The sequence below is a fragment of the Equus asinus genome, chromosome 28, assembly GCF_041296235.1.
Source record: "Equus asinus isolate D_3611 breed Donkey chromosome 28, EquAss-T2T_v2, whole genome shotgun sequence".
Taxonomy (NCBI): Eukaryota; Metazoa; Chordata; class Mammalia; order Perissodactyla; family Equidae; genus Equus; species Equus asinus.
In genome coordinates this window covers 45,969,327-45,986,601 of record NC_091817.1, presented here as the reverse complement: position 1 = coordinate 45,986,601, position 17,275 = coordinate 45,969,327, and the positions used below count along the sequence as shown (strand labels likewise).

The following is a 17,275-nucleotide window of genomic DNA, read 5'->3' as shown; positions in this document are numbered from 1 at the left end:
TCCATCTGTCTGTCCATCCATCCATCCATCCACCCATCCAATGAGGCACTGCAAGACCTTCCTCTCCATAGCTCTACCCGCAGGACGCTGGCCCAGCAGAGAGCTTTACACACAGGAAATGTCTGATGTTGAGATGTGTGATTTCCTCTTGACCCCACTTACCACTGTCACCAGGATGTAATAACTTCTGTTCTTTTTTTCTAATCGTTAATTTCCCAACCTCCTAATTCACAATCACACCAATAACCAAATGTAAATACCAAGGCCCAAAAGGCTTTTGAATGGTATTAGCTATATGTAAATAATTGCTAAGGTTGAAACTGGACCAGTATTCCATAAGCAGGAAATATTTGAGACATGTACCTATTCATTTTATGCTCACATCTATATTATTCAGTATTATAATTCATTTGTTTAAAATAATGCATCATTTTGTTATAGTCATTACTATCAGTCAGTGAAAAAAAATGTGTGAATTATGCATTTATCTCTTTTTCTATGGCCCAACTCCATCCATGAATTCTCCTGATTGTTTTTAAAAAGGTGTAGATTTTGTGCAAAGATTATTCTGCACAATGCAGCGAGAAATAGGACCCTGGTAGACCAGTTAACCAATCTGGGTGCATTTTTATTAGCTCAAGTTCTGTGGCATCCGCAGGAAGTTGTCTCGTCGCCTGGTCTGTAGGACACAGTGAGTGCCTTTGCACAGTTCCTCAGAGGTTGGCAGGAGGATGCTAAGATGCTTTTAAACATTAGTTGGAGAACTTTTACATGGAATGTTATCTATTATAGACACAAACTAAACATGAAAGTTTCCTCTGGGATAAATTATTCTGGAAAGATCTATGGGAAAAAATGGCTTTGGTGAAGTTACATTTTTATACTGGTGCACACATTAGAGTTAGGCCAACTTACAGGCTAAACTGAAGAGAGAGAGGAGCAGGACTGAGGTGACACTGAAGTGCAGGTCCCCTGCCGCGTTGCAGTCCACTTTGGAGTTCTTGCAGGAACACACTTGTACTCTGAGGTCTGTGATGTTCGTCATGGGTGGCTTCCCTGAATCTGTCACCATGATGGGCAGGTGGTAGTTTGCTTTGTTGAGATTCTGAAAAAGGCTCACCAGGGCGTGCGTATCTAGGAAGACAGGGAGGGCCTTCGTGAGAGGGGGTTAGACCTTTCCAGTAAAAGAGTGAGGCTTCGGCAATGAAACCCGCGCCAAACAGGCACTGCATTTTAGTTCATAACTGTGGGAGTGTTTAAATTTAAATTCGTTGACATCAAATGAAAATACAATCTTACTTCCTTAGTTGCAGTAACCACATTTCAAGTGTCCAGGTGGCTATCATTCTGGACAGTGCCCGATAGAACACTTATTTCCGTCATCAAGGAGTTCTGAGGTTTAGGGCTATTATGATCACCTTCAACGGGCTCCGTTTTGGAGAAGAGATTGAGTACCAAGAACTCCTCCCCACAAATTTATTATCCCAGTAAAGCTATCTTCACAAAGATCACACTCAACATCTAGAAAAAGGAATGTAAAACCACTCTCAAGTCCCCACATTGCGTATCTTAAATATACACGTTTTTAAATTTGTCAGTTATACTTCAATAAAGCTGCAAAAAAAAAAAAAAACCAAAAAAGAGAAATTATCGGCTTGGAGCATTTTTATATAAGAATCCAAATTCAAATAATCAAAATAAATTCTTGGAGCAAAAAAAAAATAATAATCCACTCCCTCTAAATATGGGCCAGGGTGCCGTGTGTTGCCATGGGGATGGGTTCTGTGTCTACGTCCTCATCAGTCCTCGGCCCATACCCCCAGATTCGGGTGGGAATCTGGAGCACAATCCACAGCATGGAGACAGGCTCATTAAGCCCATGTTCAGAGGGAATATCTACCATTGCCCAGCCCTGGAAAGCAGTCAAAGTGGCCACCCCACCTGGCCACCGTTTTTAGCTGCAGACTATCCTCTTTTTAGTCACTCAGATGACTAGAGTTTTGTTTTTTTTTTGAAGCTGCTGCTTTCTGGGTGCAAACAATGCTAAGTATTCAGAAAAAAATTTTGAGACAATGGAGAGAATTTAGAAGGCGTCTTATGTATTAAGTAAAACCAGGAGGGAAAACAGAGGGTGATGATATGAAAAGCAAAATCGATGAAGTATTATCCTAACCAGAGAGTGACAGCAGCAGAAATAACCAATGGAGATGATTACCCCGGTGAAATGGCAGATTAAGTCAAGGACCATTCTCCCATCTGCCTCAAGTAGAGGAGAAACTCTTGAATGAGAAAGTTCCAGCTGGAAAGAACTTGTGATGATTATTCAAATCAGCTACAGCCACAAAAACTAGCAAATAAAACACTAACCCCTCCAACAAGAGAAGGGCTGTTTTAATTAAAAATAATCAGTGTAGCAGAATTCATTCTTTAAAAAGCAATAAACTAGACAAACAGGCAAATAGAATCAACAAGAAGAGAAAGGCACTAATAAAATGAGATATGAGATAGGGCCATAACAATAGATATGAGATTTTTTAATAGAAAATTTTATGCACAATTGTACATTTTCAAAACTTAATGAAATAGGTAATTCCCTTTACCTTTCAAAAATTCTACCCGTGATGTAAGAAGAGGAGCCCTGACGGGGTCAACTGCAGGTTAAGTTCATCGCTGATGACAGAGTGTAGGTCTAACGTGTGAGTTCTGGCTTTTGGCTTTATTAAGGCAAAGCAGACTTAGTAGTGAGCTCCTATTTCTATGGGGAGGAAGGTGGACAGCGGGAGAGTTCGTCATTCAATACTTTGCTGTTTCAGTCTTAAAATGGCAGATGATCAATGTTGGACCAAGTTTTGAATTCCACCTTCCCACATGGAAAGACTGTTAGAAAGCGACATTGCTTGGAGGTTTCATAAATGAGGGACAGGACAGACGGAAGAAGATATCAAAATCGAAAGGAAAAGCCAAGGATTTGAAAGCAAAGCCACGGTCATTATAAAGACTAAGTCAGTTTTGAGGAGGTCTGCAGCATAAAGTGGAAGATGGAGGATTGGAGGTGAAAACTTTCTAAAGATTCTCGTACTGTGCTTCTCTTTTCTTTAGTGTTTTATGAAAGCCAGCACGCCACGGAAAATCTCTCCAAAGTTCTGGTGCAAGTTAATGTGAACAGTTATCTGAAAGAGGAGAGACAGCTGAGCCAAGACGTGTAGGGAGAAGCAGAGACCCCGGGTTTTTGAAGGGTGAAGATTGAGTGGGAGAACAGAGTGCAGAGTGTACGGTGTAGGGTGTAGAGTCAACAGTGTACAGTACAGAAAAGATAAGGGAGGATGCAAAAGAGAAAACTTCCATGTTTGCATTTATAAAGAACTGATGTTCAATATTTTCACAAATTGTATTCATCTGCTGGTGAGAAAATTGTCAGTATTTGTAATGCATGAATAACTGGAAATAGACCATGTGGAAATACACGAGAGAGGAGGAGAAGGAAGAGTTTGGGAAAATGAACCAAGCCAGGAGAACGACTGTAGAAGGTTTAACTGGACTTACTGTTGATCTTGGAGATCTTCCAGACTTTATCAGGAACAGCTTGTTTATGGATTTCGAATTTGAAAGGATCTGTATTGGGGTGAAGATCCTTATCTGATGCTCCTAAAATGACTACACTGAGGTTCTTGGCATCATCACAGACTTCGGCTACTGTGGGGTAAATGAAGGGAGCGTTGTCGTTCACGTCTTCCAGGGTGATCAGCAGAGTTCCCGTGCCAGTGGCGGGAGGGTTGCCTACGGGCAAAGGGAAGATGTTAGTACGCAGCTGGTGTAACATAGTGTGAATTTCCACAGTCCTCTTTCCCGATGTGTCAGGCACCTTTATTTATTATTTATTGTTAACAGGTTTCAAACAGGACCAATAGTAACAGCTTACATAGTTGCATAAAGTTTAGCGGTTGACAAGGCCTTTTATCATATATTAGACTTTTGATTTAAGCCCTTCAGTCTTTACCTTTAGAATGCTAACCTCCTAACACACGAGTCATGCTAACATGTGGACAGTCACTCAAAGGATGGAGATAACGAATAGGACTTTTCCTCGCTTACCAAATTAAACCTTTTATCTGAATACCCAAGTATTCACATATGTTGGTGGTACAGGGAGGATGGAGAGCCCATGAGAGAAGATCATGTTTTATCTGGAAAAGCTCCACACTGCCTGGATGGTAGACTGAAGAGAGAAAGCTCTAATTCACGGTTTTCTTTTGCGGGTGGAAAAGGGTCTGGCATGGCTGATGGTGCCACTGGGGGCTGGCCCGGCCGGCCCGGCAGCACAGGCCAGACTGAGAAAGGTGGTTCACTTGTGAGAAACGGAATCACCAGCTGGCTACTGGGGCAGCTGAAGCAATCATAAGATAATCTTTGGGGCTTATTTTTAAAGTCTTGCTTTTTCAATACTTCAGCAACTTCCTGAAATGTTTTTCATTTTAGGGAACATTATTTTAAGAAGCTCTTATGATCACCTATGCAATAACGTCTTTCACTTAAAGAAAAGAGTGTTTAATCTTAAGAAGACTCAGCGTGCCTTTATTTACCTTTCTCTAACTTCATTTTTAATTATCTATGCATGAGAGCTTTGCTCTTGGGACGAACCCTTCATTAATAGTTTCTAATTTTCTGTGAGAGAAGTCAGGGCCAAATCTGCAGGCCACAAATAGTAAGTGCACGGATACGCCTTGTTCCAAAAAGGATTCCGAGTGCTTCTAAAATGACAGAACTCTGACTTTATGCTCTGGTACTAACCTACGTCTGGCTCCATTTTGCTTTTCCTGTCCTCATTTGCACTTAACCAGATTTCCAAGCTTGATTTCACTCTATCTCAATGAGGCTTACTTTTTTTGAAATGTGCATGAAATTTAAAGTTCAGTTACAAGTCACATAAAGCTTGGGAGGGTGGTGGATATCTGAGCTCAGAGGACGGGTGTCGGGGGCAAGCCCGGGCCTGACAGGTTCTGTTGGCAAAGAAACGACGAGTCCTTGTTAGAGGCAGGTAATTTGTTATTTCTATAGACAATATAAGGACAAATAGGCAAAGGGGGGTGCTTGTGCAGGTGACACCGAAATAAAATGGGCCCGATGCCTGCAACACGAGTGAAGGGACACTCGGTTGCTTCTCTGCAGTTTCATAGCCTGCAGCTGAGCCCAAAGGGAGGGGGGCAGAAAGCCTCAGCCCTGGTCAAAATCTGGACGGTGATGAGAAACTGTCTTGTGACAGCCTCCCAGGAGACCTGGGGGACTGTGGCAGCTCCTCGAAAGCTTCCCGTGGCCCCAGTTCCAGGAGGATCACGAGATGTTCTGCCAGTGCTCAAATTGGCTGGGGCTCAAGCCTTCCTTCCTGGCCCACATGGGTCCATGCAAAGTCATAGGTGCCATCATGGGGTTGTTGCCTACTTCAGGGTGCATGGGAGGATGGCAAGGCGATGAGGCTGGAGGCATCTGGTGGGGCTTGGGGGCCTTGACTATCATAACAAACTGCTCGTACTGATACTACAGACGGCACGAAGCCACCAGAGGTTCTTCAGAAAGACAGTGGAACAATCTGATCTGACTTATTTTTAGAAACACAATGGTGTTGACAGGTGACGTTGGACACTGGAGGCGAGGAGACCGGCCCTAGATGGAGTCATGATGTGGGCAGTTTGAACAGGAAAGGAATGTTTCATCTCGGAGATCAGGCACTCAGATGGGGCTGACAGAAGAAAAGCAGAAGGTAGTGGGAGGTGGAAAGACAGCGAGTTCAGCTTTGATTGCACTTATAGTCCCTCACATTCAACACGCCCGTGCAGAAGTGTGCAGAGCTTAGCAGAAACGCCAGGGCCGAGCGAGCGATTGGGAAGTTGTGAACATAGAGGCTTTTGAAACCTTTCTAGCAAATTAGCTTACCCCAGGAGAAAGTGCAGAATGACAGAGGGGCGGAGACCTAGGGAACCCCAAAGGCTGAAGAGCAGATGACAGTTTGCAGAAGACGTAGGGGAGAGGCATCGGAAGAGGAGGCAGTGATTAGCAGTGAAACATGCCACGATGCCCACAAGGATAACGAGGAAAGAAAAGCGATGGGGCTTTGCAAGGAGAATGTTGCTGGTGACTTTCTCGGGAGAGGTTTCCACTAAGGCGGAAGGAACCAGCTCGCAGGAAGCTGAGCAGTGAGTCACGGAGCAGTGAGAAGAGATACCCTGTAGCGGGGCCGGTGGGAAATTGAAACATATCAACACCCAAAGACAGCTCCCGAGTAAACATTCAAATAAGTATCAGCTAAAATAGGAACAGGAATGTAATGACTCATCCGAAGGATGGCTGCTTCTGATGGTGGCGCACCCCCAACTTTTAATAGAGCGAGAACTCAGAGGAAATGCGTAATTACTTTGAAGTCGGTTTTTCACTGTCAGCTTTAGTCATTTGGTTGAATTTTTTTGTGGAAAAATTATTTTTCTCTGTTTATTCAACTAATTGAATATCTCAGAGGAATTCTTTATATTTTTTCGTTTGGTAGAATGGATGAGAAGGCATTATAAGTATCTGAAATATGGCCATAAGAATCGGCCTTTCGTAAACTTAATTATTCCACTGTCTTCAATTCCCCATGTGTTATTCCCAGGCAGGTGGGTGATGTTTTTTCCCAAGATCAACTAAAATGAGCTTGTTTTTTGGTTGATAAGCTAAAGACTGGATTCTCAAAATCCTGGGGGAAAGAGCCTCTCCCAGTTTATACGCACAGGCTGAAGAACATCACCACCCAAAATTCAGATGTAATTCAAAATGTAACGATTCTTCACAAGGCATTTGGCACCAATAGTCCCAGGGGGCCCAGGAAATATTGGGACTTTGAGGTATTTCGCTGTACTCAGCAAAAATTCCTCACCCCTTCTTTTCCCCTTTCTATCAGCAACCCCCAACCTCCCAGGGACAACTCTGCACTACCGGACATCAGAATGAAAGCCTGGCTGGGACAGCGCCCCTCTTCACGGATTTTCTATTCCAATAGGGAGAAAGCCTCACTTTGAGCAAAATACCGGGGTACGGAGCTAGAACCATACTTCCTCTTGCTTGCAGCTCCCTGGGAGGAAGGCCACGGGCCACACATTCTCGGGGTAGCCGCTTTAAGCATCGGAGGAAGTCCAGCCTCCGAACATGTGGGGGGGATTGCCTGTGTTTGCAGTGGCCTCTGAGTCTGTCATGTTGCAAGATGGAAGGGCCCCTGAGAGATGAACCGTTCCCATCAGTGGGTCTTCAATTGACTGGGAGGTGGGTTCCTGGGAATCTGATGAAGGTCACGGACCCTGCTCCAGGGAAATGCGCCTACCTTCAAATGGAGGGTCCGCAGGCACCCGAAGGGCAGCCGTGGGCTCGGTGCAGGTTCAGAGCAGCTGACCTGGGGCACCTTCATTTTAGGGTCTGAGGCCCAGAGAGGCATAGGATGGACTCAGATCAACTTGACGAGGCCTGAGACTCTGTCTCTATTAAACAACTCCTCCCCCAGCTCCCCACCCCCTTTAAATCTTGGCAGGCGATTCATTTTGCTTCTAGCTCTCATGCTGCCAAACAACGGCAAGACCTGGGGGCAATGGTCACCACTTTCTTTCCCACGGATCGGAATGACTGAGTCTGTTCCATCCAGAGGACTGTGACTTCAGGACCTCAGATGCGCTCCGACTTCGTGGAGTTGGCACCCTGCCGGGGTCTTCCGCACAGACCACTGCCTGCTCCTATTTCTGGCTTTGTCCTCCCACTCAGCGCTGACACCGGGTAATACCTCAGCACATTACGTGACCGAGACAGGACCAAATTCATCCGCGGCTTGATTTCGAACCCAGAGAGTTACCCAGGCGATAACCGCCCATGAGGCAGTCGAGTTGGTGGTCCGTGCTGGGCACCAGGCCTGGTCTGACCCGTCCTGTTGCCAGCCCGGCTGAACCCTCAGTCCCGTTGGCCCGTGTTTCACACTTGGACTTCTGTGCTGTAGGGTTAGTGGGGGCAGAGCTGTGCGTTTCCTGAGAAGCAGAGTCATGTAACTAAGGAAAGGTGAGGATTTACGTAGAGAAACTGACCACCTGCTGTTATTCAGAGGCGGGCAAGTCCAAGCAAACCAGAGAGGTTGCTGCTTTGAGCATCTGGCGTCCCACCTTCTAGTTTCTCCTCATTTTCCAGAAGAGGAAGTGGGTCTCAGAAAGATGAAGTAACTCGTCCAAGGCTAAGACTGGCGCATCACCTGTCTGCGAGCTGTGGCCTCACAATGCAGTCTTCCCATGCTGGGCACCCTCTGGGCGCTCCAGAGAGTGGGCGGAATGATCAGAGACTGTAGCAACCCACTATCTGAGCCAGACCGGGAGCTCGAAGTTTTAGTATTTTGGTGCTTGTGGTTAGCATCAAGCACAGGTAGAAAGGGTGAAACCCAAGAACCATCTTCTGTGCTTTCCTTACTTAAACAACCAACAGTATCTCGCCTTTTGTGGGAGGACTACGGAGCTAAAGCCAGTACCCAAAGAAGCGTGTGTTGCATGTGGGTCTCCCGGCGCTGCTTTCCTGCTGTGAGTGTGGATGCAATGAGAAACGGGGCCAGGTTTGTTGGTTTGTTTTTAAATCATAGGAATTTTATTTTATTCAGAATCCTGACCTAACAGGATTTCCACTTAGTCAGAAGCACTGAGATTTTTCTGGTATGTTCCATTACTTAGAAGCCACATACATGTATGCATGTGTGTATTTATTTATATAAGCTTTATATCTTCTCAGCAAAAGACACCACTAAAAACATAGTGTGATCCTAATTTAAAAATACCTATGATTAGAAAGAAATAGACCAAAACCTAAATAGTGATTTTCTCCCCACGTAATTTACATTAAAAGAATACGTTTCTCTTTTTAATTTTCTTCACGATTACTGTGATTACTAAAATAGTCAGAAACGGAAGTGTAAACTCAAAGGTTACATAGGGATTTAAAAGTATTTTTCTCCAATTCTACCTTTCTTTCCTCTCACTCTCTCATTTATTTTTACAATGAATTGATATTTAGTATATTTGCAGAGTTGTGCAACCATCACCACTATCTAATTTTAGAAAGTTCCCAGCACCCCCCAAAAGAAGCCTTGGGCCATTTGTACTAACTCTGTGTGCCTACTTCCAGCCCTAGGCAACCACTGACCTGCCTTCTGTCCCTATAGATGTATGTTTTCTGGATGTTTCATATAAATGGAATCATACAATTCATGGCCTTTTGTGTCTGGCTTCTTTCACTCAGCATGATGTTTTTGAGGTTCCCCCATGTGGTGGCATGAATCACACCTTCGTTCCTTTTAAAGGCTGAATAATACCCCATGGTATGGATAGACCATGCTGTATTTATCCATCACTAGCCAATGGACATTTGGGTGGTTTCCACTGTTTGTCTGTTATGAATAATGCTGCTGTGAACATCTGCATACAAAGGACCAGATTTTCACACATTATGATGTCTCTAGACCAGTGAGATTAGACTCAGATGCATCTTCTCAGGAGAGTCCCCTCAGAAGAGTAGGGTCCGTGGTCTTGCCACCATTGGATGGGCTGGTTTCACATGCAGAGAACGTTAGGATCCAACCAGAACTCTCGGGCACTGGTTCTGGATCTTCCCTGAGCCGGGCCTGGAGGCAGGCTGCCTGCGTCTTACCTGGGGAATCATGAGTGCAGGTGGTCTTATATGGGGAATGGCAGGCAAAGCGAGGCTACCTGTGTAAAGTAAAATTAAAACGAGGTGCAAGAAGAGAGAGGAAGCAGAGGGAAAAACAGGAAGCTCATTTCTGAGCTCCATGGGCTCTGAGCGTCAGGACTGTCGTCCATCTTGCTAGATAAGAGATGCTCAGTAGACTTTTGAATTAATTTGGGTCGATGTGAAAAAGCTAACTACGTATTGCTCGTTCCGTCCACGCAGTTGTATACGTTTATATTTCCATAGGTTTCCATCTTTATCTTGCTTCTGTTTTGAGAGCAGTGACTGTGTCTATATTCAAGTCCTACCTTATCCCACATCCGGGAGAAAACTCTGTGTGTTCGGGATGGGGTCTTGGAACGGCTCAGAGCAGGCAGTCTGTGCCCAGGACAAAGAGAGGGACTTTGGCTCCTGTCTCAAGAGAGCCTGAGGCCCAAATTCTGGGTGGAAAATCAGGAGGGTGGGCCAATTAAGAGGAGTCAAAATTTAGACGTGGGCCCCTGAGCAAAGGCTGGGCACCCAGCTAGCTTTGGAGGCTTGTTCATAAGGGCAAGATGCACGGCTGAGGCAATCTACTCCCTTCAGAGTCCCTCAGTGTTTCTGGGCATCTGCCGAACCTTCACTAAGCGGCTATGGGCAAATAAATGCGAGATCTTTTAGTTCATCCGAACGGGGCTCTGCGCGTAGCTTTGCCTTTGCTGGAAAGTGCGAGGGAACCAGTCTTCTCTATAAGTTCTCCTTTGCACCATTTTGTTCATCCCCTTTTTCTCCTTTATTATAGCTTTTCAATATCAGTATTTTACAAATCTGTTTTTTTGTCACGTGCCCCAGAAGACAAGAATCTCATTGCTTTTATTTCATGGGCATTGTGTTTATTGCTTTGATAATAGCGATCTTGCTGATTTCATTTTCTATTTTGAAAAAAATGTAACAGGAAACCAACAAAAAAGCTGGTAGAAAATAGGTTTGTAAAATACAATGCCAGGTTTCCGTGTGTAATCCTTGATGTCGAACTGAGGCAATTATTCACATAATTCGGACTCAAAAATTCTTTTAGAGGAGACAGTAATCTGAAACCTGAACTATTTTTTAAAAATTCAACCTTCTGGCTTTTTTAATTTCCATTACTGACTTCAGAGAAAAGGAAAAAAAAATCAAGAAGAGTTGATTTGGAGGCCACGTCTAAACATGACAGTTTCATTTTATTCGCTCAGACAATAATCCTTTCCTGGGACTCCGCCCTGTGCCTGGGGGACACGCAGAGAAATCGATGCTGCGGGGTGCCTGCTCCTGCCACGCTGACGGCGTGGCAGGAGCAGAGAGTAAACAGATGCAGGATACCGTTGTAAGTGCAGGAAGAGATGGGAGGATAAAGCGTGTGGGAGCCTGTGGCATGGAATAACGAATCGCCTAAGGACAGAGCAGAAAGCTTCATGGAGAGATGATATTTGAATGTGCTAAAAAGGAGAAAGCTTTATGGAGAGGGAGGTGCTTGTTCTGCAGGAGAAAATAGTGTGGCTACTTGTGGCAAGAAGTTCAAAGACTTTTAAGCGGGAGAATGGCTTTGATAAAAGCAGAGGAGGCTGGAGGCACGAGAAGGAATGGACTTGAGTAGGAGAGGGGGCACAGGAAGACCCGTGGGGATGCAGGGCAGGTGTGGGGGCTGACAATGAGGCTCAGGTGAGCGTAGTCAGGATGCACGAGCAGAGGCTGGATTCAGGAGGCTGAACAGACAGGGATGATTGGATTGGGAGTGATGGGATAGGGGTGTCGGGGGGATGGGGTTTTAGCTTGGGGACTGTGCAGGTGGCAATGCTATTACCTGAACTGAGGAGTAGGGAATACAGAGGAGGACGAGCTAATAGACACCTTGCAGGATGAATTAGGCTGGCATAGATGGGAGTTGCAGACAGTATTTTAGTGCCCAAATCAGTTTCTTTTCCCAGTGAATGTTTGACAACATTATGTTTAAGATGGTTGATTTGGCTGGTCAAAGTGGAGATGTCCTGATGTCAGTAGATGAACCCTGGCTTAAATCTCCCCCTTCAGACAGAGGCAAGCCCCATGAACTGGTGCCGATGTCGAAGGTGGCATTTCCTGGTTAATTTTCTGATTGAGAGCCCTACTCTGAGCAAAGGGCTCTGTGGTCCATCTCTTCCCTTGAAAAATGCTCAGACCACCCCCAGTGTGGTCATCCAGATGGCATTTTGTCGTTTGCCTCAGACGCTGATGATTTTGTAATGATAAGTTTAGAAAAGCAGTCCGTAACTCAGTCCAAGTCAGTTGACTTAAATATTTATGAGGTGTTTACTAGGCATCAGGAATTTTGCATTCATGATTTCCAGTCCTTATAACAAGCCAACAGGGTAGGTGGCATTGTTCTCACTCTGCAGATGGGGAAACTGAGGCTGAGAAAGCATAAGCCTCACGCCTGTTGTAGCATGGCTAAGATGGTGAGCTGGCTCATTTTGAGGTGCAGTGGAGCATGGCCCCCACTCTCTCTATGGACCACGTGTGCTGCCTCCAAACAGTTCTGACCACAGCCTCTCTCTGACCAGATCGCAGGAGTTGTTTTACTGGGCCATTTTATCTGTGACAAAATGGTAGCTAGTATTTTCAACATGATTGATATTTTACTGGTACTTGAAATAACGAGGAATGATGGCTGGTCTTCAATTTATTTTTCTTCCTCAATTACCATAACAGCTGAGATAAGGGATGTTAAACTGGCTTAATTGGGTTGCCATCATAACTAATGGCTTGATTTTATCCAAACTAGCATCTTTTAAGTAGAATCAATCTAAATGATCTTACTACATTCCCCCATGCAGTCTAGAGCTTGGATGATCTACAAAAATAGAAAGACCCCAAACGGAGGCATCTCTCTGAAGTTCCGATTCCCTGCTACCCCCAGTCGGGGGGCTGTTGTCATTTAGTTGTTAGTAGTCATTTCACTGTGGGGCTGAATAACATTTTTTTTCTTCGAATCAACCTAAATGTACTTTGCACAATATTTCAATTTTGAATCAGCTGGCATTATCAGAACGCTTCATATAGGGGAGTGAGGGAAGAGACGGGTTGGGACGTGATCTCTCTTAGCCTATGAAAAATCATTGTCTTAGTTGATTCCACTTTAATTTTACAGCTGTTAGGCTCGGTTCTATATCTGCGTCTTCTTGGTAACCCACATCACATTTTTCACCGACAGATTCAAGCATACTTTATACAAGTTGCAAACTCATGAAAACGTGCTGCTGAATTTCGCGATAATTTGGCTTGTTTTTATACCGTCATTCCCTTATTCTTTTAAATGAAATGGATGGGGGATGTGACACTTTTGATAATCATATAAAGGTTTAATGTGGATACTAGTGGTCGTATGGGCTTCCGGGTTCAAACTATTTCATACGCGCTGAGCCTTAGGAAAAACTAAAAGGGATAATTTCGCTTTTCTTTAAACTCTCTGCATAGTGTAGGTGCTGGGAGCAAGGGCATCTGGATTTCCTGAGGTGAAATATCTGTTTTTGGTGTTTGAACTCACAATTTAGACTTTCTCTGAGGGCGTAAGAGCCATTCAGCAACAATCGTGGAACTCTGACCCCTATGCAATTTCAGAACAGAAGGGTGAGCGCAAGACGAGGTTAGAGGTGAGAAGCAGGCAGGAAGACCAGCCTAGCAGACTCTTGAGCAAAGGCAGTAAGTCAGGAAGCAGCAGCCAGCTACGCCTTTCCTGCCCACCACCATCCCCTGTGGGATTCCAGAACTCTTAGGAGAAATCGCTTGTGACAGCTTTTAGCCCACATAAGACAGTGAGACTGACATTTGACCCCTCTGGTGATTATCCGAGCAGGAGCAATAATCACACCTGGATTTGCCCATGCTAATTGCCGTGACTTTGCCCCATCCTCTGCACATCCCCAGAGATTCCATCTTAACTGCATTCCCGAATGTCCCCACTCCATCTTGGTATTTTCCTTGTTATTTTTTCCCTTTCTTAAGACAGGCCAGTAATTCTGTGTTCGTTGAAGTCTTTAACAAAAGAGTTCCTGTACTTTGAAGGCACTATCTTAACCTTTTCAGAAAATCTGGACCACATAAGGTAAATGATGATATTCATCTCTAAAGATAAAATGCTTGCCAACATGAAAGGTCATATCTTATTAATCTATAGGATTAAAGGCTTTACTCTTCCAATCATTTGACGAAATACAGCCAGTCCTGTTTTAGCAAAACAAATGCCTTACAGTTACAATGAAACAATGTTGCTAGGCAATTTGTAGCTCATTAAAATTGCTAACAGTTTAAGAAAAGTGCCTTGTACTTCTGTGCATATAGGTTACAACTTAGCCTCTATCCACAGGGAGGGGACAAAGTGTCTTTTCCCCCAAAATCATCTATAACCTGGGCATTATCAATATTATTATGAAGCGTGATTCTGGAATCTATCTAGACTAGCTCTGGGGCCCCAAGCAAATAGGTCCAAAGAGACTTTTACTCCTGTTCGCCTCAGAACAGGTTTCCAGCCCTGCTTCTGACAGTCTTTTTACATTCCTCCATTCCGATCTCGCAGTTTCTAGTCTCTAAGAGGTACTTAAAAGAAGATTCTCTTTTGCTGCTGCCTTATCACTGTTCTGAACTGCATAAGTAGAGCTGCGTGTAGCAAGTTATGGTGCTGTCACTTCTGCCGCTTGCAAAGGGGCTGCAGGGTGAATGCTGCGCTTTGTTCCCTCTGCAGACGTCCTATCACTCGCCTTTCCCGGCAGTGTTGGCCCATCAGCAGCCGAGCGTTGTCCTTCCTTAGAATAATAAGATGGGGAGAGTCTATCTCCGGGGTAAACAGGTACTGAGAGAATACGTGAACAGGACAGTCCTCCCCGGAAAGGCACAGTGGGCCAGGTACATGCCCTCCTTGTAGCCAGGTATTGGTTAAATTTTTATTGAAACACAGAAACATTCCTGTTTTATAAATACATGGATTGAAGAATTTTCACAATCTGAACACGCTCATGTATCCAACATTCCAAGATCAAGAAACTCATCCACCGGGCAATCCTGTAGGATGACTAGCTCCGCCTGTGTTTGAGCTTTACATAAATGCAGTCATTTGGAATGTGCTCTTTGGGGTCAGTCCTCTTCTCCCTGATATTATGTTTGTGAGATTCATCCACGTTGTTGTGAAGAGTTGCAGATCATTCATTCTCAATGCTGTGTAGACTCTATTGTGCGAATGCACCACAATTTACTTATTCTGCTTTTATTGGGCATTTGGATAGTTTCCAGTTTTGGGCTATTATGAATAGTGCTATTATTAACATTCTGGCTCGTGTGTTTTGGTGAACACACATACACATTTCTGTGGGATATATAGCTGGGTGCGTAATTCCTGGATCATGGGGTATACATATGTCCAGACTTAGTGGATACTTTCAGTTTCCAAAGTGGTTGTACCAATTTACACTGCTACCAGATGGATATGAGAATTCCAATAATTGCACATTTTTGCCAGCAGTTGGTATTTTCCATCTTTTCAGTTCAGCCATTTTGTAGGTGTGTTGTAGTATTGAATTTCATTGTCTTTCTTTGATTAATTTGTGTTTTAATTTAAATTTGTATAATTTAATTTTTATTTCCTTGATTAATGAAGCTGAGCATCTCTTCATTGTTTATTGACAGTTGCATTTCCTCTGTGGGGAGGTTTCTGTTCAAGTCTCTTAACCATTCTTTGAATCGTGTTTTTTGCTTATAGACTGTAGAATTTCTTTGTATTGTAAATATTTTCTACTCTGTGGGTTACCTTCTTACTTTCTTAATGGTATCATTTGATGAATCGAAGTTCCTAATTTTAATATAATCTATCATTTTTCTTTTCCTTTTGTGGTTAGTCCCTTTGTGTCTTGTTTAAAAAATCTTCGCCTATGCCGGGACATCAATATGTTCTTAGATGTTTTTCTCTAAAAGGTGTATTATTTTACCTTCCATATTTTATCTGTAATATATTTAGAAATGATTATTGTATATGGCATAAGGGAGAGATCAGGACACATTTTTTTCATATTTGTATCCAATCAACCTGGCACTATTTATTGAAAAGACTGTGCTTTCCCATTTGCTCTACCATATTGTCCTTGTCATAATCAGGGACTGTGTGCGTGGATCTGTTTCTGAACTCTCTATTCTACTTCATTGGTCAGTTTTTTTTTTTTTTAATGTTTGTGCAAATATCACCCAGTTTTAAGTGCTATAGTTTTCTAATAGGTCTGGGTATATGGTAGTGTAAGTCCTTCAACTTATTCTTCAAGATTGCCTTGGCTATTTTTAGCCCCTATATTTCCATATGAATTTTATAATCAGTTTCTTCCCTTCTCCTCAAAACAAAAACCTGGGATTTTGTGTAGAATTGCATTGAATCTTTTAGGTCAATTTGGAGAGAACTGACATTTGAATAGCATTGCGTCTTCCAATCCATGAACGTGGTACCTCTCCCTATAACACAGGATTTTTTTAAAGCAAATTCTCTTAGCAATGATTTCTAGTTTTCAGTATAGAGTCTTTTCACTGTGTCCTCACGCAGCAGGAGGGGCAAAGGAGCTCTCTGGGGTCTCTTTTAAAAGAGATTCATCCCATTCACGAAGGCTTCCACTCTCGTGACCTAAGCACCTCCCAAATGTCCTCCCTCCAAATACCATCACATTGGGGGTTAGGTTTCAACATGTGAATTTTGGGGAGGACACAAACACTCAGTCTGTACCACTAGCCATTCCATCCTCCAACCCCTTCTACCTTCAAAATCTGACAAATGTCTTAAAGAGAGAATGGTTATATGTTTAAGCTGAATTTCCTCCTTCATTAGTTTTTTGCTTCCCACGAGACTCCAGGAGATTTCACTTTGTCCTTTAAAAGGCATTTGTCCCTGGAGAAAATGCAACCATGTGTTTAAGGGTCAGTTTTCACTTTGTGGTACCAGCGCCACATGACTATCACAAGTGTTTCTGATTTATTTCCCTTCATCTTGGACCCTCTGCCTGGGACAAGCCTGACCCTCACCCAGAATCAGAAAATGTCCCCAGAGAGAAAAAAATGGCTGGCTGTCTTACACTCTTTTTAGAATGATTCTTCCCTCTTTGGTATTTTAATTGATCTCATTAAATTGATCTAACTTAATTGATCTAAAGGCTCTCTGATACCTTTACAACAAAGATTTTTGTTATCCATCCAAATTTCGCAGTGGGACATTGATCCACTTCATCCTACCTGGAAGTTCCTATAGCCATGCATTCTATTGATTTGTTTTGGCATAAATTCCTGAGCAACTCCTTGTTTGGAGAAAATAAATTTATTTTGCTTTAGCTTTCCTAGTATTATACGACAAAAAAAATCCTTATTCTTTCATTCCATCATATACATTGAATTTCTATAAAATTAATAAAATCAATTGCTTACTTTGTATAAAACTGAGACATCAGTGTGATAACTGTGATCTTATAAGTAAGTGTTGGTTTTTCCTGGTTAAACATAATACCTAGAGATAAGTTTTCAATGAACGACA

The 17,275-nt window shown here is 43.4% G+C and overlaps 1 protein-coding gene across 1 annotated transcript in view; it reads right to left on the bottom strand.

Annotated features, from left to right (window-relative positions):
- CDH13 (cadherin 13) overlaps positions 1 to 17,275 on the bottom strand; it is a 990,441-nt gene that overhangs the window by 6,048 nt on the left and 967,118 nt on the right. Inside the window, exons 12-13 of the mRNA XM_014842967.3 lie at positions 3,544 to 3,777; positions 916 to 1,134 (exon numbers count right to left, since the gene is read on the bottom strand). Of these exons, the coding sequence (XP_014698453.1) occupies positions 916 to 1,134; positions 3,544 to 3,777 (453 nt within the window). The remainder of the gene's footprint in view (positions 1 to 915; positions 1,135 to 3,543; positions 3,778 to 17,275) is intronic.